A 22169-nucleotide genomic window follows, 5' to 3' on the forward strand; every position below is an offset into this window, starting at 1 on the left:
TGTATACTAGTTCAATTCTCCTCACAAATGAATGTTCTGCTTAACCAAATTGAACTGTTTTCATTCCCTTAACAAAGGCAGCCACATGCAGTTCCTGTAACTTCTTGCTGGCATTTTCCCAGGAGGAGCATCAATGTATTGACTGTAGAATGCACACATGTCTGTTTCCAACTACCCTGTGATAACCAAGTGGGATGTAAATCTAATTAAATGCAAAAAAGCTATAGTGTGTTGCAATAACATCCAAGATCTGATTTCAGCTGACAAAAGCAAGACAATTCCAAGTCAAGGTTGCTGCTATGTCCTAACATCACCCCTTTTTATTTCAGAGCTTCAGGGCCTCAGAACTGTGCACACTTCACCATGTACTATGTACAAAATGGTGTTCAAACAGCATTGGCACAGTGTCAGACTTTTAAAAATTAGGAAACTTGTGCAACTGTAATTTTGACTCCCTTGTGGGCACAAAGTATAGTAAAGTGGCTTATCATACACCATTTTTCTGTTTTGCCTGTTCCTCATTCAAGACACAGAATAGGTGCCTCTCATGGGAGAAAACAGCTGGTTATTTTAAATCTCTGTATGCAGCAAGTGCCCTTTGCCTTATATATTTATTCATTCAGTGAATAACTACTTAGGTATTCTTAGGGCATTTGTCATTCTGTTAGTCGATAGTTCATTAGCATTAGTGGAATTATTTCCATGTTTCCTTTACAAGAGAAGAAATACAGTTTCATTTTACTTACAAGGGAGTGTGGATTAGGTCTACAGAGGGCCTTGGTACTGCACTGCTTGGATTTGTGGCAGTTAATGTGGAGGAACCTTGCTGGTGGGTGAAATCAATCACAACTAGCTCTCTATCCAGGTTTCCTATATGGTACATAGCATAAGCAAGTGGATAAACGGGATCATGTGGGATCCAATCTGAACAAGATGCTGGCTAAACTTTTCGCTGTGAAAGGCCAATGACATTTATGTGACTGAAGTCACAGCGACCGGGGCTTAGTGCTAAAGATCTTGCTAGATGCTGGGTTTGTCTGTTGTGTCCCACAAGCAGGTATTACAACTGCTATTGGAAAACTGGTAGATGGGCTATGTGCCTTTGCCTCAACCATTGCAGTGCTGAGTGTTCAATTCAGGAATGTTAAGTTAGGTCCACGCTACCAGTCCATAACAAGGACACAAATAGTCCACTGTTTTGCCAACACAGCTGCATGGGAGGTGTTTCAATGCAGGGGCAGATCAGGCAGGCCAGTACAGCTGCAAAACTTAGAAGTATGTCTCAACATCCTCAAAACTAAGTGAGTTGGAAGAAGCTGCTTGCTCTACTTGGAGTTCAGTAAACTTTCACGTTAGAGGCTTAAGGGGCCTCCTTTATACAGATTGTGAATGTTGAAGGGATAGGAGAAATCATCCTGTCTTTTTCCTAGAGTTCAGTGATTAGAAACCCTGAAAGTCAGCTTGTGGGGGACCCGGTTTTGGTTTCATCCTCTGTTTATGAACATAGATTAGTATTTTCTTTACTCAGGGTGTGTTATAACCATCATATGGTTACTACAGCTGCCTTAATTCTAGCCACTGAAATTGTTCAGGTGTGAATTTATGGAATGTAAGCACCTCCACAGCTGGAAAGAAACTGGATGAGAATTTTGAGGACAGTCCTTTTGGATTTAAGGATTGTAAGTGTTCATTTTCAGCATCCAAGTCCTCTTACTGGTGTAGTTGCTGAGGCTTGTCTCAGGTCACAGAAGCAAATCAGTGACAGAAAGCTGGGGTGAGGCTTCAGTATACAAGTATGTCAGACTATGGAAAAATCAACATGGGTTTTTGTGGGTAGAGAAGCTTTGTCAAAATTATGAAGTTCTTTGATGAAATCAACAAACTAATAAACCAGGGTGATACATTCATTATAGTGATTTCAAAAGAGCTTTTGCCACAGTCCCTCACCAGTGTTGCTGAAGTACATTAGCTGTCATAGGTTAGGAAGGAAGCCTATCTTGTGAATTAGTAACTAGCTGAAAGAGAAGGGTTAATGAGGTAGCAATAAATAGTCATTTTTTACACTGCGGGAGAGTTACAATTGGACTCCCACAGGGATTCATGCTGGGACCTGCACTAGTTAGCATACTCAGAAATGGTCTTGGAAAGAGACTGAGTAACGAAGCAGCACAGTTTACTGCTGATGCAAAATTCTTTGCAGCAGTGGAGAATGAAGCTGACAGCAAGGAGTTTCAAAAGGATCTCATTCTGCTGAGCAGCATTGGTGTTAAGCTAGAAGTTGAAATTCAGTCTCAATATAACTGGAAGCTAATGCATACAGGCAAAACCAATCTTAATTATATGTGTCCAGTGATAAATTCAACATATGCTGTTATTGCTGAAGAAGGAGTTTTAGAGTCTCTATAGGTAATTAGTTTCCAGTTCCAAGTCAAAAATACCAGGAATTACTAAAAAAGGAAGACAGAATGGAGCAGAAAATCTTGTAACATCTTTGTGTATATTAGTGGTATGACCACATCTAGAGAACAGTAAGTATGAAGCTCTGGTTTCCCAGGTCAGAAACAAAGTAAAGATAGAAAGGAACAATGAAACACAGAGAACGGTTTCTGTTTAAAACGTGACTACCAATACTTAGACTTCTCAGTTTGAAAAAGACAAAGTGACAATGGCTGGGTGACCGAGGGAAAATGATTGAATTATATAAAATGGTGGCTTGTGGAGAGAAGGTAGGGAGCTCTCATTCAGTTTTTCTGGTAAGTGGGCACACAGGGGAAATAATGGACTGCAGGTTTTAAACAACCAAAAGGTAGCCTTTTTTTTGGATGCTGCAGAACTAAGTATGGAGCTCACTCCGTGGAAGCTAGAACTATCATTACTTTTAAAAAGGGACTTAACTCAAAAGGGAAGCAGTGCACTGAGAACTAGTAAATGGGATGGAATACAGTGGCCTTTGGTTCAGGTTTTCCCTAACCAATGATCTACTGAAAACTCTGAATGTATATCAAGAAGGGTTGTGCTACACCTGACCTGTTCTTTTGACTCTTCCTGACTGTTTAGTACCAGTCATTAAGTTCAGAAGCAAGTTAGGCATACCTGTGTAGCCTTGATACATATGGCCATTTTGCAGCTAGTACAGGAGAGAGACACCAAGGTGGTCACAGGACTGGGAAAATGGTGTGTTGTAGAAGCCTGAGAGAACCGATACTGTTCAGCCTTAAGGAAGCGGCTAAGGGAAGATCTTACTGCAGTTGTCTACATGGAAGACCAAGCCAGATTCTTCTCAGAGGTACACAGCCGAGAGGGAATGGACACATGTTGAAACATGGGAAATTCTGCTTAGATACAGGAATAGATTGACTTTTTTATTTGTATCATAAAGGTGGTCAAATATTTGGACAGGCTGCCCAATATGAGAGGTTGTTTGACCTCCTTCATGGGAGATAACTCAGAACTGGACTAGACACAGTCCTGAGCTGTCTGCTCTAGCTGGCCCCGCTTTGAGCAGTAGGTGGTCCTAGGTGGCCTCCTGAGGCCCACTGCAACCTACATTGTTCTGTATTCTTAAGATGGGTTCTTCCCATGTGTTTGTGCCCTAAATTTACATAATTTCATATGGTATATTCGTTGACAAAAGTGGAACATATGTGGTCTGGGTTAACTAATTTGTATTAAAACTCTGTGCAAGAACATAGTGGTGTCAAGACACTTTGGATTTGCTATAAAGAAAGCAGAACCAGCTATGGTACTTTCTGTCTAGTGGCTTGACAGTAGTCATTAAAATACTTTGTAAAAATACATCAAGAGTCATTTGTCAGGGTGCAGCTATAGCAGGAGTCAGTAAATGGTAGTTGTCCATGCTTACAATTTTTGGTTTTTACTTCCAATGTCGTCTTTAAACAAATTATGTGTAACTAGTTTGTCAGAGACTGAATCATGGGGCAGAGCATATACCTAGCACAGCATGTGCTGCCATGTCACACAATGTGATTGTGTAAGTGCTTGTTCTTTGCATCTGGATCAAACCTGTCTCCAGCAAGAAAGCCAGTTAAAATATGTTCTTCACCCGCATTTCTCTAACTAGGGTCAGTGCTTTGTTTTTGGGTTAAGATCTTTGAAAGATAAGGTAGTGTTGTTTGCAACCGACTGCATCTGTTCAACAGCTGGCGTATGTGGCACAAACAAACAATTCTGACTACAAAAATACCCAAAACCACCCATCACTGTTTTCTCCTGTAGTAAGAACTCTTTTTTTGTAAGCTGCAGACCCTGCTACAGCTCAGCAACTTAAGGATAGTGTATTCACCAACAGGACTTGTGGAATAAGCTGAGTCCTATAGTTTTAAAGAACAAATGCACTTCAACTTAATTACAGTCAGGCCTGAATAAAAATTAAAGGGTTTGCATGTCTGCTAGTCTATATGTGGGTAGAAAGGCAGTGAGGTTAAGATAATAGGCTCAAAATGTATTCTCAGAAAACATGTAAAACCACAGTAGGGTGTGATTGTATGCAAATAAGTATTTTTGCAATAGCAGATTAAACACCTTATGGAATTTGTATGGAAAACTGCATGCTTGTACATGATGCAAAGTATGATTAAGCACTAGTTTGTGGAGTTTCTGCCTTTGGTGAAAAATTAAGACAGATTTAAATCAATCAATGGTTTTCTCAGTCTTTTCACAATATATGTTGTAAGTTATGAATGGTGACTGCTAGAGAGAAAATGTTAAAAATAACACTACTTTTTCCTTGGGCCTGCATCCTTACAAGAATATGTCCTGCTGTGGTTTCCAGTCAGGAAAAGCATGGCAGTAGCAGAAAGTCTGGCCATAGTGTGGCAACGCATAGGATCTAAGACAGGGAGAAAAGAGAACTGGCAAATTGATACAAACTTTTACTAGAACAGCTGTTACTGGTATGTGTTTTGCCATCAGCTTACAGATTTTTTTTAATAAAACCTTCAAAGTATCTTTTTGATGCATTCCATGCATGGATAGATTAATCATTCCGGGTTTCAGGACTACATTTAAATAAACTTCTTTTTCATGCTCAGAAATTCTTAAAATTACTCTGAGGGGACCCAGTGCTTATAGGGGCAGCAGGTACCTTCACAAATATGCATGGTTAGCATTGGTCGAAAGACCTGCATTGGCATAGGCAGATAATCACTGCTCCACTTGGTCATTTGCATAAAAGGGACATTGTGGTTGGCAGAATGACTGAATTGTCTTTGGGAAATGGTCTTTAATGTCAAATTCTGATCTACATTACATACCAGAGTTATGCATCTGCCTTTCTGAAACTCCTTTCTCTAACACAAGTTACTGTGTCCTGTGCAGTGAGAGATGCCCAGCCTTTTTCAAGAAAATTGCCTTTTGCTGTGCCCAGGAAGGATGTTTAAAGGAATGTGCAAAGTTGCAGCCTGGCTTTTCACCTAGCAATGATAGATCTGAGTTGGCAAAATCGGGTATAATGGTGTTTGTGTTTATCCAGTGTTTCTCCTACCATCTGGGGTAGAAAAGATAAAATACATTACTGCAAATTAACATTGATGCAAATATTGAAGCAAATTTGACCCACTGTGACCTTGTGCAGTTTCTCTGGGGTGAATATATTACTTTATGCAAGAAATAAAACTTCTCTGAAGAAATCAAATTGTCACGTTGAAAAACAGTGAAACACACTCTCTTTCTGCCTTCCAAAACAACTCTGCCTGCTCAGCAGTAAATTTGCAGAGGAACCCAAGCTCTCACTGGCAGGATTACTCTTTCCTGCCTCTTAATCATAATTTGTTAGTGAAAGCAGTGGTCAAAGAAAATGCAAGATCAACAGTTTTGAACACTGGTGCAGCAGGCTTTGCTCTCCCTCATTCATGTGTCTTTATCCCACATACTCCAAAATCACATCTAGATGTGAATGGGTAGCTGAGCGTTGTGATTTATACAGACAGATGAATATTTGAGGCCTGTGAAAGATATCACCTACCCTTCTCTTGAAGGATCTCACCCCTGCTTGGGGGAAGGGTCAGTTTATGCAGCTGCTGCTAAACTACTGATCATAGCCTGACATTTTAAGAAAAGAAAAATATAAATTCCAAGGGGGGGTTATTTCTCAGTATTTAAGTATATATATATATATATATAAGGAGTATATAAGGACTGGGCTTCTTCAGGAAAGCGAGAACCTTCTTCCCGTATGGGCAGAAAACAATGAGGGTAACAGGCCTTCCAAGGTGAGGAATCACTCCAGCACTTGAAAAAATAAAATTAAGGCTGAGACAGCCAGCATAAAAGCCTTTGAGATAACTTTGGTGGGCATGTTCCCTCAGAAGAGGCATGCAAGAAGAAAAAGTGAAGTATGGCAAGGCAGAATTACTGGTAATGGAATAGAAAGCTGCTTTTACAGTGCTTCATTTTGCAGCCAGAATATTATTTCTCCCTTTTAGGACTGCCTAAATTCACACATAAAGCTGGTAGAAGCAAACTACATAATTGCTTGAAACAAGGGAAATAAAAGCAGACTTGTTAATTTAATGGTATTTTAAGCAATAATTATTTTAAGCAGAAATAATTAGATTTCCCTTCAATTACATATAATAGCATATATTTTAAGCCAAATCAAGGATGGGATCAAAATATATACCAACATCGTTCTCTCACCCAGAAACAAGTATGGGGAAGAGTCTGAAGGATGGAGACTGAGGAAGTCCTGCTTATGGAATTTTTCCCAAAGCAGTTTGATTCAGGTGGGACTAGCTAACTCTACTGTAGAGAGGTATTTGTCCCAGTTGTGTTTGTTATTCCATGATGCCTCTTAGCAGGAGGAGAGAAAGATGACAGCACAGTTTTTGCTTTAGTGGAGCATTTTAAAAAATGGCTTGTATTTACATTAAATAACCACAAAGAAATAGGTCTTCAGGATGAAGTGAGAAAAGTTAAAGTTTATGAGTCTTTGATTCTTGGGGAAGTTCATTCCACTGCTAAGAAAGCTTCAGCCCTCTTGCAGAAGAAACCCTCCTTACGACAGAAGAGCCAAACTGGTAACTGTGGACCATAGATGATCTTTGATGTTTTTTTCCTTCTTTCTCTGTCATACCCTTGGCCTTTCCTGAGATGTTCAAATAATTGCTCTTTGTGTTAGATCGCAGGGCAGGCTGCTTATCCTGGTCTTACTTAAGACCCACTTGTCAGTGCAAACCTCCGTAAAGCAGCCTGAAGTATCTGGGGGTTTTGTTCTGCATTCACAATTGGCGAGTACAGGCTTATTTTGTCAAAGTAATGAAGCAAGATGCTTAGAGGTTTTGTTAAGTTTTCTTCACAAGACTACTTAGTTCTGTACCAAACAACTGCATGCCCACTCCAACCCTCAAGTCAAAGCCTTTTTGATATAAATGGGAGATTTTCAGAGAATTTTGGCTCAAGTCTTATTTCTATCTCTCCTTTTTTAAAACCATGAGAACATTTTCATGCAAGTGACTTCCAGGAATATAAATTTTTTAAAAGAAACCTATTTTACTAATGATGGTGAAACCCACAGACAGCAGTCGCTTCACTTACCCGCTACAGTCAGACTGAGTTGTGTTGCCACAGGATGAGAACTATACTGAATGCTGCTTCAGTCCAAAGTGGATAAAGGGTATAATTTTAGAGCTGAAAGACATTGCTTAATTTTAGAGCCGAAAGACATTGCTTACAGTTCAAGTAAAGAACTGCAGTTTATTATACTGCCCATCCTATACTGTGCATTTAGATTGAAGCCCTTCAGGCCTGGAACTCTGCCTGTGCATTTTACATGTACAGTATTCTTAGGATACAATATAAATAATAATGTATCAGCAGTGGAGGGAATGGCCCAGTGAAGCAATCCAGAACTGAGTGAACCTCTCAGATATTACGGAATAAGGCCAGCATTACTTCAAAAGCAATTTTTTTTAGGCAAAGTCAGTCAAATGTCTAAATTAAAATCCCACTCAATTGCTTTGGTCTTATCAGATGCAGTATCTGTATGTTTATTTAATAAGCCTCTTATGCATTTTATCTTTATGCTTAATTTAAATATGAGAAGCAAACACATTTTATATAGTTGTTATTCTCCAATTACTACAAAAGCTTCTTAGAATCTTTGATCATGAGAATGTTATTTCAAATCCAGTTCTGCTTCACAATTACCAAATGCCTTTACTGGAGTTAGTTTGGATGCAGTTCTAGTCCAAGTCAAGCAACCACAGTTAGTCCTTAAAAAACAGGTATGGCTACAGAGCTGTGAAGAGATCAGAATGCACCCAGGTAACTCAGTTGATTTATTTGGGGGGTGGGGTGGGTGGGTTTAGGCAGAAATTCCAACCAAAGCTGTAATGATAAGTGTCTGATGCAGTGCATCAATGATTTAGCATTAGATGCCATTTACAAAATGTTACTATTATTAAAATAGTGTAGATCAGGAAATTTTGTTGGCACTACAGTAGAGGTTCAGCCACAGGTTTTGGTTTTTTGGGGTATTTTTACACAAGGCCATGGAGAGGTGACACAGATCTCATAGCTGCTAAACAAGCTTGTATGTGGACAGCTATTAGATGATTACAAAATTTATTCAGTTGTCACACGAACTATCTCTAGATTTAGGTAAGACTCTGAAGCTAGCACTCCACAGCATCAGTGTTAGATAAAGCTCTGGAAGTAACAGCAGCAGCAAAAACAAGTTATACTTTGCTTTTTGTCTTACAGATCACTTCTCCTCAGTACTCCTTGTTGAGTCGTGAAGGAGCCGTAGCTTAGAACTGAGGAGAGAGATGGAACTTATAAAGGGCAAATCTTTGGGTGTGCGTACAAAATATGCTACAAGAAAATAATCTTACTGCAAAGTCAACAAGAGAGCATACAGTAGCAATAGCTAGGTGACAAACTGAAAAAAATGGTTTGTCTAAATTTAAGCATAGGTATCTATCAGACTTCCAAAAGCCTTAGCTTATTCCCTGTAAAGTAATGCTGTAAAGTAATGAAAAATAAAACATTACTAAAGTGGCTGTTCTCTCACATGGCCCTTCTACCATGAAAATGTGGCTTCTTCATTTAGTGATTACCTTCCTTCACCAGAGGTCTGATTGAAACCCACTGACTTCACAAGGATTGAAGGTCAGGTTTCTTTACCGAAGTACTAACCGTTTCCAGCTCCAAATGCAGAGGCAGGGCACTTGAAAGCATTTAAGTACCATATGGGATCAGATTAGACTATGAAAAATTAATTAAATTTCACTTTTCAGACAATGAAACCATGAAAAATTTTACTGCTTTTCTGTTTTAAAATACACATACTGTGTCAGCCTGTTCCAAGAAAGTAACACTGAAACTTATGCAAATTAATCATCTTTACAGGAATGACTTTGTTTCTGCCTTTTATCCTTGAGGGGAAAAAAATACTTGAAAGAATTCACAGCCTTAGAAATGTATCTTCTCATTTCTCAGCAAATGTGCGGGGACTAGGACTTATTGCTTGTTTATTAATAAAAAATAAGAAAAACTCAAAAGACAGTTTATTTTAAATTCAGCTAAACTGCATTAGCTATTTGAAATCGAAAGAATCTAGCAGGAAACAGGGCTAGCAGACTGACCAGTGGTGAGATGCTCAAAGAGTGCAAACTACTGCCGAGAGGTGCAGCCACATGCCGTCTTGCAGGCCTGGCACTTGAGTGCATATCAAATCAGTTTTGCCCTCTGACATTGCCCACAACATTCTGTCATGATCCAGAGCAATGCCTGTGTTCATCTAACACTGCAGTTCCTGGCTGTTGCTGATAAGGACAGAACAAAAAGAAGATTCAGAGCAACCACAGAGCTTTGCAAAGCACGGATGCTTTGATCATTTCCAAACACTATGTAGGAGGGTGGTGGAGTCCAGTCTGTTTAGTTTACGTGCCTATCCTGTGTCTTGCCTCACCATGCAAATGTGCCTAGCAAGGAGGAAAAATACCAGTTCCAGTTTGTTCAATATATAAATTTCTTCTACAGTCACTAAAAAGGAGTGTAACCTATGAAGGTAATGGGAAGTTAATTCCATCTAATTTAACATGTTTGTTTACTAAGGATCTAACCCTTTTCTGAGATGGTGGCTCTATTTAGCTTGAAGAAAACCCACTCAATTTGTTTTCTCCAATGCCCTGATTACTAAGTGAGGTTATGGTTTTCCTCCACCTGTTCCCTGTCCAGTCCTAGAGAAGTCTTGCAGAGCTGTCTGTCTACAGCTCACTGTGAATAGCAGCGATGGAGACTACTCTCATGACCTTATGGTTAGGAACTTCTAAAACTGTGAGATGCAGACTTAGTCTACCTCAGCAATATTTAGCTTATGGAGTAGATGTATTAACTACTAAATAGACTTCCATACAGAAACCAGAAAATAGTAACACAAAAGTTAACTGCAAGCCCCTCAAACCTGACTTTTCAACATTCTCCCTATTACCTACGCAGAGTTCAGGTGGCTTAGGACCTGAATGGAGCTTTAGGTGGGACACAGTTACCGCTATAATCAGGACAGTGATTAAAGCAAGAATTATCTTGGTTAATACTTGCTTTAATAAACATAGACGGGAAAAGCAGCCACATGCTGGCCCTGCTACATTCAACAGACTCAGCACATGAAACATCAGAGTGCTGCAGCACTATTCATTCTCCAAATTTTAAGTCCAAAAGCTGTCACCTTTGCTACATGCATAGAGGCACAAACCTTGTTGGTTTTGCCAACTTTTAATACCTGTATTTACCCAGCATGCTAGTGCTTACAGCTGCAAGCTTAGAAACTATAGTTTAACTGTGAAATTATTTCAGATCTTTTGTTTGGAGTCATTAAAATGAGGTGCAGTTTCGTCTGATCAATTCAGCTGGTGAAGACAACCTTTCTTAGCCATATGTCATTTTTCTTGATCCTATGAATGAAGATAGCAGAATGTTTCACTGAGAAACTAGAAGTGGGTTTAAATAAAAAACCCATTTTAATAGCCTTCTAGATCAGAAGTTAAATAAAAGATGCTATTTGAAATGAAGATGAATTGTAGAGTGTGAAAAAATGTGAGATTTGCTAGACAATGTAGAATTAGACGTTGAAGAAAAAAGCTGTTGATCACTCAGGTGAAAGTATTCACAAAGCAGAAGCCAGTAGATGAAACAGAATTTGTTTCTGTCCTAAAGTACAGAATTCTCCACAACTGCGGGAATAAGTGCCAGCCATGCGTTTAACACATGAACGCCTTAAAAGTATAGTAGTTGTCAGGGAGGGAATAGGACAAATACAGCATATTCCAATGGTAATGAGTTGTTTTTATAGCCCAATCACTAGGCATTCAAGAGGTTTTTCCTATGAAAATTAAATGTACATTTCAATTTTGGATGTGTATTAGCTCTGCATAGGCATGGCTGTTTCATTAAAAACTTCCATGATTTCATGTTCTAGCTTAAAACATTTTAAAACAGAAATAGTATACATGTTATATAAATTAATGTTAAACAAATTCCAACTAATTATATCATGATGCATATATAACAAGAATTTCTTATTGTTGCTATTCTTTTTTACCATCGTAATTCTCTCTTCTTCCCCTTACTTAAGCTGTTCTTCCCTACTGTATTGAGGAAAAGTAGCAGTTAACATACTTGGAAGCCAAAGGTTCATTCGTAGTATTTATTAAGCAGTAAGTAGTCAAAGGTGCTAATAAATTCTATCAACATTAAGTTCAAAAAGTTTACCAGTGGAAAATCCTGCCATTTTGCACCTGCAATTGAGTGCAAGCAAAGTAGGCAGTCCAGCAGAGTACCTAAGTTAGGGATTTTTTCATTCCTATTGTCACACAACCTCGGCCTGAAAAAGCAAAATAACCTTAAAAACAACCCAGAGATTTGTGTTTTGAAAGCTGCTTCCCTTGCCAAATGAAGAAAAATTGCAAACATTCACGCTGGGGTTTTTTGCTTCCTGGCACAGCACATTTGATTTACTTACAGGGCTGCAGAACAGTCTTGCAACATGCAAGTGGTCATCTCTACAGAAACAAATGTAAATTGTCTGATCGGATGATCGAGTCTGAAAGCAAATGAGATCAACCAAAGATATCACAGATCTGCCAAAATCCTGGTGATTAAAATGCTGTTGAGACTGAGGAATATTTTGGACATACCTGCCACCTGGTGTTTGGAAAACAACCTTGTATCTGGAAGCAACCTGAAATGCTCTTAAATCTCTACTCCCATTAAGAGCAAACAAACACTGATGTATTTGATATGGATTACATGCATAGGCAGCGAAAGTGTCTTTAGGCTGGTATTACTATCAGCATCTGTCTAGAAAGAAAAAGAACGGGGTGACTTAATGTTCCTTCTAGTCCCATCGCTACCAACCACAGAAATTCTCAAGTAAATCTTTGCATTAACTGTATTTACACATGTCCTGTCAGATAATGGCACTTTTGATGAGGAACCTCCCCGGCACAGCCTTATATAACTTCATAGTCTTAACTGTAAACTACAGCGTGCCAAACACAAAAGCAAAGGAAGGAAGGAAGTTATATGAGATGGAGCTTGGTTAGAAAAGGACTAGCAATAAATAGTACTGGGTAGTAAGTGAATAAGCAGTCAGTGTCTGGAATTACTGTGATGACTATTGATGTGTCTTAGCTATAATACTTAAAAACCCCAAGTCTTTATAGTGGAAGCAGCAATGACAGTAACTACCAGCTTTGCATGTTTGATGTCTAAAGTAAACATTCCTCATTGGTAAAATTGGTAACAGTAAGCATATAAACTAAGAAAAATCGTGTTTTATCTTCACCTCCCAAGGCATTACTTCACGTGGAGCCTAAAGGTTCAGTGTAGACAATTGCACAAATTACTGTGCAATTCAGTGATACCAAACTATACCTATAGCCTAATGGGGGATTTTCCCCCCCTCCTTTGCAAGGCAAATTTAAATACATCTGTGTTTCACAATTATAACTCAGGATGAAACCACGGTCTAAAGTCAGTCTCAGCAGTATAAACAGCCAACATTGAAGTTAGCACCCCTGGAAAGCACAAACCGTAACCATTTGTCTGGAATCGCATCTTCATAGGGCTGCCAAAAGTAAAATGGAGTGTAGCATTTGGGTTTTTCTTTTTCTTCAAGACAATGGAGGTCAAATGCAACTGTGTCCTTAGGTGTCCCGCTCTCTTTCAGTGCTAGTAACTTTGAAAATTATACACAGTAGAAGGTCAACACTATATTGTACATTTACCGTGCACATATGGTATCCCAGGTGCCTGCAACAACAACTGTTTTTAACGGCAGAGCGCACAGGTCCAAACATAACCTATCTGTTAATTGAGAACCATGCAGTTGTGTGTAGAGAAGGTAGCTATAGGTTTACTTGTCAGATGCAGGGAGGTGGTTTTTTTCCCCATCTATTCTCAAGCCAAAATCCTAAACTGCTTAATTCTCATGAACTTCTTCCAAAATTTAATTACTGCCTAATACAGGGCTCAATTGCTTTCTCAGCATCTCAAGAAAGTATTTGCTAATGAAAACACAGAACATAATAAGGAACTTTGTAAAGCAGATGTTCTTCCTGTTCTCTACCAACAGTACCTGCTCAGAACACACAGATGTTAGGACTGTTTTCTTGCCTTAGTATTGATGGGGGGAACCTAATGACTCTTGTATGATCTTTACAGAGAGCACAAAGGAGGGAAAAAAATACAAAAAGTTGAAAGAAAACCCGGGAGGGGGAAAAAAACTGCTAACCACAAACAAAAATTACATCACTGGTCTAGCATGTTGATGGCTACTAACAGTGGAGCCAGGAACATTGCTTCTGTAAAATTGAATACTAGGCTGTTTATTGAATGCTATTCAAAATACAAAGAAAAAGAATACTTTAGGCTCCTATGAAAACACTGGATTCAGAAGGTACCACTCCATTCTTTTTTTGGTCTGTTCAAACTTGTTGCAGCAGACCTGCTCTTGTTAGTCACAGCTCTTGCAGAACCTATGTAATATTCCATCTGAGTTACTCTACATTAATATTAACTGACAAATATGGAGATAAAAATGTTGCATACAACCTAGTATCACCAAAAGTGTGCTCTCCATTCCCATTTTTGCTTCAGCATGCACAAATGGGCCTTAAAAACCTCCTCAGTAAATGGAATAAATCTGCAAGAAGCTGAGAGAATATACCTGGAAGGACTCGCTTTGTGCTAACCTGATTGTATTTTTCCTTTAAAATCTGCTTCCGATGATTATCAAAGACAAGGAAGAGCCATATAAACACTTTGAATGATAAGGTATCCTAAAAGAAAATTACATGAATGTTTTTCTAACTTTTCACTGAAAAGTGTTCTTTCAACCTTAAAATGTCTAATATACTGTGGCCCATACAAGTCTTCTTTTCAATGCACAGCTCTGAAAATGGCATGTTCTAGTGTACTGAAATTGCCTAGCACATTCTTCTTCAGACACTGCTTAAAAGGAAATAGGCTAGCGAATCAATAAACCAGTTAGGTTGCCAGAAAAATTTGGATAGACTGCAGCGCCAGGAAGGATCTGTGTGGGCACAAGGATACAAGCTGTTCCTCAGCCTATGGGTATATAATACCATAAACTAAACATGCCAAGTTATAACAGTTATTCCTCTTCATGAAAAACTTAAGTCTACGTATTATTGACTGTTGAAACTGTTTCAGTTATAAGTCTTTACCAAGCCATGGTAAAAGCTAATCATCAATTGTTTCAAATAAGAAGAGATTAGTGCTTTGTTCTCAAAGCACCCACTGTTTTCTGTGCAAGAGGCGATGTGGGGTGTTTGATTCTCTATAGTAGAGTTTACTGCAACACAGTATCTTGAAATAGCAAAGATGCCCAAGCCTTTTCAAAACTTGAGGTAGCATCATCTCAATCAGGCTCAATTTACCTCTACGGAAGGAAAAAAAACCCCAGCAAAAAACAATGTTACAGGCAAAAGATCAGGTGCTGATTTTTCAGGGGGAAACTTGCTAGTTGGTTTCAAATATGTATCGGGTTTGGATGGCCAGGTTTCGGTAGAGGGGGGAAGCTACAGGGCTGACTGCTGTGAAAAGCTGCCAGCTTTCCCATGTCTGATAGAGCCAGTGCCAGATGGATCTGCGACTGGCCACCGTCGAGCCTATCAGTAACAGTGGCAGCACTTCTGGGATAATGTATTTAAGAGGGGGGAAAGGCTGCTGTGCAACAGCAGCCAGAGGAGAGCAATGAGACTATGTGAGAGCAACATCCCTGCAGGCACCCAGGTCAGTGCAGAAGGGGCAGGAGGGGCTCCAGGTGCTGGAGCAGAGATTCCCGCAGCCCACGGTGAAGCCCGTGGTGGGGCAGGCTGTGCCCCTCAGCCCATGGGGCTCCACGGTGGAGCAGGCGAATGCCCGAAGGAGGCTGTGATCTGTGGGAAGCCCAGGCTGGAGCAGATTTGCTGGCAGGACTTGTGACCCTATGAGGGACCCACTGGAGCAGTTCATGAAGAACTGCAGCCCGTGGGAAGGACTCGTGTTCGAGGAAGACTGTCTCCCATGGGAGTGACCCAATGCTGTAGCAAGGGAAAAGGAGGAAGGAGCAGCAAAGATGTGTGATGAACTGACTGCAGTACATTATAAATATTAAACAAGCTTCTACAAAACAGGACCAGAATAATTTCCTGCTTCTGAGTATAACGTGTATAACTGATGCATTTATGTGTTAAAGCAGATGTGAGGCTACAAACTCTTATCTGTAGATATACAAGTTATTTAAAACCCTGTTTTGAGTAAGTTTTTTCACTCTGCTGGTAACAAACAGACATACAGAAATCACTGTAACCAGACTTAAGCAACTTGCATACCATTGTATTTCAACCTCTGCCTTAAATCAGGGTATGCCATTTACAGTTGTTCTTGAAACCCACAACTGGACAGACAAAAAATATTAAAATAAAACCCCACATATTTTATTTTTAGCTTTAAAGATGCATCTCTAAACAATCAGTAGAAAAAACAAGTAAAAAAAAGTAAACACCAGCATTTTGGAAAACCACACTGAACTAATACAAGATTTAATACAAAGTTTTCATACACTGCTCAAATGCAGTTAAAAAAAAAAAAAAAAAAAAGGTAGCCTGTCTCCAAGACCCTTCCATTTGAAATTCATTGTTAAGTACCCACAGATTTTAACTATAAATCAAGGATACATTCTTTCTTTTTTCTTCCATTTATGAAGTTGATTGCAACATACTTCAATCGTTTGCAAGTGAAATTCACACAATCTCAGGTACGGAATCGAAGAGAACAATACAATTCCATGACTGAAGTCCTTCCATTTTCACTATAGGCTCTTTATCACGCCAACACTCATCACATATCTTTAGACTGGTCATCCTCCTCAAGTTTTCTGATCTCATTCTTTAAACAGTTGATGGTTTCGCGACTTGCTTTTAATCTTTCTTTAAGCTCAGCAATTTCAAAACTAGTTTTCTTTTTGGCAGCTTCCAGCTTTTCCCTGGTTTTCACTTCAAGATCTGCAACTATAGTGGTGATAAAGAAAAATAAATCTTTTAAGAATCATGAAAAGTTGCAATTATTATTGGTTTTAATTGTAGCAGTAATTTGGATGGTGTTTGTCCTGAAAAAGAATCTATCATTGTTAGCCTTAGAGATTCAATGATTGTAGTCAAAATGGTATCCAAATAAAAACCTGGAACTAAGAAAAATAAAAAGAAATAATTTTGTGGCCTCATTCAGCTCATCAGTTTTGTCGATAGAGTTACACAATTCATTACATCATTTTCCAGTTTTTTAAAGATTACATGGGGGGAAAAAAAACACTTGACATAGTGACAGCAAATAATGGGAGATTGCAGAGAATTACAAGTAGTTTTTAAGTGGGGCCCAGTGACAGCACGTGAGGCCGTGGGCACAAACTGAAACACAGGAGGTTGCCTCAACATCAGGAACCTTATTTTACTGGGAAGTTGACCAAGCGCTGAGGACAGGTTGCCCAGGAAGCTTCAGGAGCCTCCATCCTTGGAGACATTCAAAAGCCATCTGGACACAGTCCTGAGCAACCAGCTGTAGGTGCCCTGCTTGGACAGGGGGTTGGACCAGATGACCTCAAGAGGCCTTTGCACCTCAGCCATTCTGTGGTTCCTTTCCCACGTGCTGTAAAGCACTTCTGCTCTCCCTCTCACTGGAGTTTAATTCCATGCATCTAAAAGATCTAGTAGCGCCATCTTTGCTTGTAAGAATATCTGACATTAGGACACCTCAATCCAGTTTATTGAGATGTCCCAATTTATTATTTTTTTTTTTAATTTGTTCATGCATAGGTTTATGGACAAAGCTGGTAAAGCTAACAAACCTATGGAGGCCATGGATATCTCTTCACATCCCATATATTATATACTCATGGGCAGTGGCAGAAAAAAAAAAAATCTTAATTTTTATCTGCTTCAGTAGCACACTTTAAGGAAATATATACAAAAAAACCACTAAAAGTTTCTATCTACTCTCAGGAGAAACATCCAGAAAATTTACATGAGAAAAGTTTAAATCTGAAAAGACTTTTTTACTTTTCAAATTGTTAAGCATTTTCTACATGTTAACCATAACAACACGCAATATAACAAAAATCCACCTCAAGACTGGCTAAACTGTGGTAGACCATACAAGCAGCTCACACGTCCACACACCCAAACAGACACAGAGCAAATTGGAACCCTAACTTTGTAGGGCTTCAGACTCATAACTGCTCTTAGCTCTAGGTATTCACAGTGTAAAAATACCTGACATTTGTTGTCAGGGGAACACGCAGACAAGCCAAGGGCCAGGTGAGCCAGACTATGATGGCACTGTAGTTTGTAACTGACAAGGTAGGATCTGGGCTCAGTAAGTACTCTATCTGCTTTCTGAGAGTAGAAGATAGGAGATGAAATCCACAGGACCAGAAGAGAAATCATCACCAAAGGCATTATATTTTATGAATCAATGTATCTTAATTCCATTTCTTTAATTCCCTTAATATACTGGTTTGTATTTAAAGACAGACTAGATTAAAAGGATGCAAAGAACTGAAGTAGTATGTTATGAAGTGACCTACAGTTAAAAAACTAGACAGAAGGGAAAAAAAGACATAAAGAGCTTTTAGACACTACCCTTTATCCCCAAAGGGTTGCTGCTTTGACTTAAAACAGTACTAACTGTTCAGTATTTCAGTGCTTAAAGTGTAATCTTTGCTTGCAGTTAACATCCTGATGAGCTAAACAGAACTGTACCACAAACACTGTGGCCTCAATTTATTCTGTTTTAACTCATTTCAAGTATGTTAGACTATGTATAGATCATGCCGTCACTCTTCATAATGAGAAATTAATTCCCATTTTTTCAGCAAGCACACAGATCAGAAAATCTTAAAAGTTTTCAAATAATATCTTTGCAAAAGTTGAAGCCAGTTTAATGCAAAAATAATTTTTAGGAGCATCCAAATCCATTGTACTGTTATAGCCCAGAAAAAAAGACTAAAAGCAAAGCTAACTATCGCTTATTTCTAAAATTAAAATATTTTCATTTTCAACTTACACTCAGTCTCATGCTTATAAGCACCTAGTGTTAGTTGACGAGATGTCGTTAACAGCTGCTGCATCATTGCAGTAGGATCTTGAAATATCTGATGAAGGAAAAAAATACACGGTATCACTAACGCTCGTCAAAATAAAGTGAGGATTACATTAAAAATTTCCATACCATTTCGTCATAGAATTCAGAAACCACCGTTTTCTTTCCCAGGATGGCATTGGTATCAGACTGAAAAAGCTTCAGCAAGTGATACAAAGTTACCTATACAAAGACAGAATTTTATTAGCTTGACAACTGCAAGAAAATAATAATCTTCTAGATAGCAACAAGTAGTATTTGTTCTTACTAAACAACTGTATGGATTTAAAAATCTTTTAGGAATGCAAAAATAATATTAAGTTATTCTACTAAAGGCATGACATTTAATCGTTAAAACATGCCAACTACCCAAAGACCTCTTGATACTTTAAAAACGTCTGAACAAGTGGTTTAGGACTGGTATATAAAACCTGCTAAGAACGCCTTCCCTTACGCATTTCCAAACAGCTGACAGTTCAAACCAATTTTCCCACTTGATCGATTGGAAAGTGCTTTCTGTGGCCTCACCATCCCTTCTTGTGAAAGAAAAACACCGGGGGGGGCCTGTGAATAGCTTTTCACTGAAATTTTTCTTGACGGAGTTACTCTTCCATTACTGCACTGGAAATGGCAGGAGCTGGAGAGGAACGGAAGCCCTCTCTCCAGCCCTGAGGAACCGCTGACCACTTGGACCATGACCTGGGAAGAGGACACACAGCCCACGGTTCTTCCCTTCCATGAACAGGCCTGAGAACGGTCACGGAAGAGAGCGATACCATATTGTGGTTGGTACTTCCTGGAAAGGAAGAACGCGACAGGCACTGAAACAGCCTTCCAAAAACAGGAGCAAAGAAAAAACACCAACCAACTTTAGGACAGCTTGGTCAAGCCGTGAACGGAATTAACAGGACAAGTCAGGATGCTACTGAGCACAACAGCGCAGGAAGCCCTTTCTAGTCTGGTATCGATTTTCACATATTCAAGACAGGCATAAATTCAGTTTTCCCTTAATTTGGAAAAACTGGCTAAAGCAAAAGGATTGCTGTAGTTCGCGTGACAGAAGGAACTCAGTCCTTCCAGAAACAAACATCCCCTTCACCTAAAATACAGTAATCAAGTTTCCTACCTGAATCTGGATAAACAAACCTGCAAAATACATCTAAAACACAGGATGCAAAGAAAGAAATTAATTCCAATGTTCTATACAACTAGGGAAGTGTCTTAACCTGGTTTTCCTAGGAAAGAGACTAACGTTAGCATAGTGCCTTTGCTGCGTTTTGACTGATTTTGACCAAATGTGATAAAAAAAAATAATTCAAATACCCTAGAACTGGAGCGCTATGTGGAAGAGAAATCCTCAGTATGTGCTCGACCCAGGTAAGGTGCAACATGCGGTCACATATTAGCAAATGTCAGAGAATCCCAGTGCAGAGAAAGGAGCCATGAATGCTAACAGTAAAGCACAGAAGCAGGAAAATGTGGCCAGTCATTTAATACATTTTCTACAAGAGCAGGGTTTATTCCTTCCGTGGCTGATGGGCCTTATTCTGACCAGCAATATCCTACAGCACAGCTTCAGGCTACCATAACTAATTAAGTGTTGTTAAGAGCTCAATGTACTTACAGGTCTTTCATTCGGATCAATGAAAAATATCTTAATGATTATTTCAAATTCACCCCAGCCTGTTTCAGTGATTTCATACGGTGGTTTGGTAACAACTGCAGTGGGGAACACAGGAGCATTAGTAAGGATGGTAAAGCCTCAGTGCGACTCACCAAGGTCCCAGTTCCAGCAACAAATGCCCCGATGCAAAACCCACCTCTTAAAGGATTACCGTAGCTTTCGTGCAACTTGAATTGAATTTTTTTCACGTAAGCAGACATATCCTGGAACAGAAACGTTACTGCTGATCATTTGCGCAGCGCAGCCCTGCGCACCCCGCCGAGGTGCCCGCGGTTCCGGCGGGGCTGGCTGGGGCGCCACGGGGAAGGGGGACGGGGGACGGGGAACGCCGCGGTCCCACGGGCCCGCCGGGACCCGGTCCCACAAGAGGCTCCAGCTTTCCCCGGCCTGGAAAACTCCCTCCGAAGCCGTGAGAGGAACCAGCTCTTCCCGCTCTTTTTACCTCCTGGGCCGCCGCCAGCCCCCGCTCGCCCCGCGGCGCCCCCCGCCCCCGGCGGCGGCGCCCACCTCGTTGCGGTACGGCTTGACGTACACCGTCCACTGGTGCGTGTGTCCGTCCTCCTCCCTCTTCTTCCCGAAGTACCGCGCCACGTTCCCGTACACGATCGGCTTCACAATGGTAACACCCTTAAAAACAAGGACACAGACGAAGCAACCCCGGTAAACAAACCGGCCCGCGAACAAGGAAAACCCCGAGCGACACGTCCGAAGGGCGGCGGCCCTGCACCGGCCCCGCGAAGCGACCGGCGGCCCCCGCACGCCCGGGGCCAGCCCCGGGCCCGTACCTTCACCCTGCCCCCGGAGTCAGGCCCGAACTCTGCCATTCTCTTGAACATATTGCCCCGGAGGAGGCGCCGCCCGCAGCCCCGCCGCCCGCGCTCAGCTCCTGCGCCGCGGCCGCCAGGCCCGGGCCCGGCCCCGCCCCGGGGGCGGCTCCCGCCACCGCCACGCCCCGCGGCTTCCGGCGGCGCGCGGGCGTCACGGCGGCGGCCCGGCCCGCACCGCCCCGGGCGCTGAGCGGGGCCGCCCCTCGCCGCCCTGCAGCGCTTCACCTCCCCCGGCACCGCCGCTGCCCGAGCCACGGCAGGCGCCGAAGGACGGCGCCCGGCCAGCTGCGAGCCGCTGCCCCGCTGCCGGCTGCCGCCCGCCCGCGCCCCGGTCCCCCCGAGCGCAGCTGCGCTTGAAAAAGGACGCAGGGAGCGACATCGCTTCCCCCCGCTCCTTCTCATGCCGCTCCTTGGGTAGCGCTCAGACACCCCCTGGGCTGGCGTGTGTCCCCCGCGGCGCCCCTTGCACCAGCCGCCCCCGCCCGGGCACGGCCCCGCGGGCCAGACACTGCGAGGGGGGGTACAGCCTGCACCGGGCACGGGACGGGGGACAAGGCGGGGTAGAGCCTGCCCCGGGCACAAAGCGGGGGACAAGGCGGGGTAGAGCCTGCTGACGCTGGAGCCAGCCTGGGCTCCACAGTACTCAGTCTGGGGGGTGACTGCTCCAGAAACCCTTGTACATCTCCGGAGCATGCAGGATACCACCGTCTCTGGTAAGACATCATCCTGTTGTCCGCTAGACAAGAACCAAAAGCCAGAGATGTATGGCAATTTCTGGCTGCTTCTCTTTCTAATTTCTGAGGTAAGGCAAAGAACTTGCCTCCAGCAACTTCCAGTTACCAGAATGAGCAGAAGCAGGCCAGGAAAGCAGGTCCACAGATGATGCAAAATCAACTAGGCTGCAAGAGAACGCTGTATTTCGTGCATTTATCCTTGCAAGACAAACTTAAAATACTGAATGAGGCTACTAGTGTGACAACAAACTGGTTTCTGCC

The 22169-nt window shown here is 41.3% G+C and overlaps 1 protein-coding gene across 2 annotated transcripts; it reads right to left on the reverse strand.

Moving 5' to 3' along the window:
• Positions 1 to 15943: 15943 nt before the first annotated feature.
• On the reverse strand, positions 15944 to 21287 carry YEATS4 (YEATS domain containing 4). 2 transcript variants are annotated; one of them, XM_055809272.1, is made up of 8 exons: positions 21133 to 21151; positions 20880 to 20974; positions 20484 to 20550; positions 20288 to 20382; positions 19192 to 19459; positions 18754 to 18846; positions 18589 to 18676; positions 15944 to 16538 (listed from the first exon to the last, which is right to left on the reverse strand). In XM_055809272.1, the coding sequence occupies exons 4-8, from the start codon at positions 20296 to 20298 to the stop codon at positions 16369 to 16371; spliced, it is 630 nt and encodes a 209-aa protein (XP_055665247.1). In that variant the 5' UTR covers positions 20299 to 20382; positions 20484 to 20550; positions 20880 to 20974; positions 21133 to 21151; the 3' UTR covers positions 15944 to 16368. The 2 variants fall into 2 exon arrangements, with proteins under 2 accessions (XP_055665247.1, XP_055665246.1); XM_055809271.1 differs by lacking the exon at positions 19192 to 19459 and having other exon boundaries at positions 20855 to 20974; positions 21133 to 21287.
• Between the last annotated feature and the right edge of the window lie 882 nt (positions 21288 to 22169).

This window comes from Falco peregrinus, chromosome 6, assembly GCF_023634155.1.
Source record: "Falco peregrinus isolate bFalPer1 chromosome 6, bFalPer1.pri, whole genome shotgun sequence".
In the NCBI taxonomy this organism is placed as follows: domain Eukaryota; kingdom Metazoa; phylum Chordata; class Aves; order Falconiformes; family Falconidae; genus Falco; species Falco peregrinus.

Coding starts and splice junctions, on each gene's coding strand:
- YEATS4 (XM_055809271.1), bottom strand. CDS start 21,183: ATGTTCAAGAGAATGGCAGAGTTCGGGCCTGACTCCGGGGGCAGGGTG. Junction 20,975..21,132: donor ACTCCGGGGGCAGGGTGAAG/GTACGGGCCCGG, acceptor CTTGTTTTTAAG/GGTGTTACCATTGTGAAGCC. Junction 16,539..18,588: donor TTATAAGCATGAGACTGAGT/GTAAGTTGAAAA, acceptor TCACCACTATAG/TTGCAGATCTTGAAGTGAAA.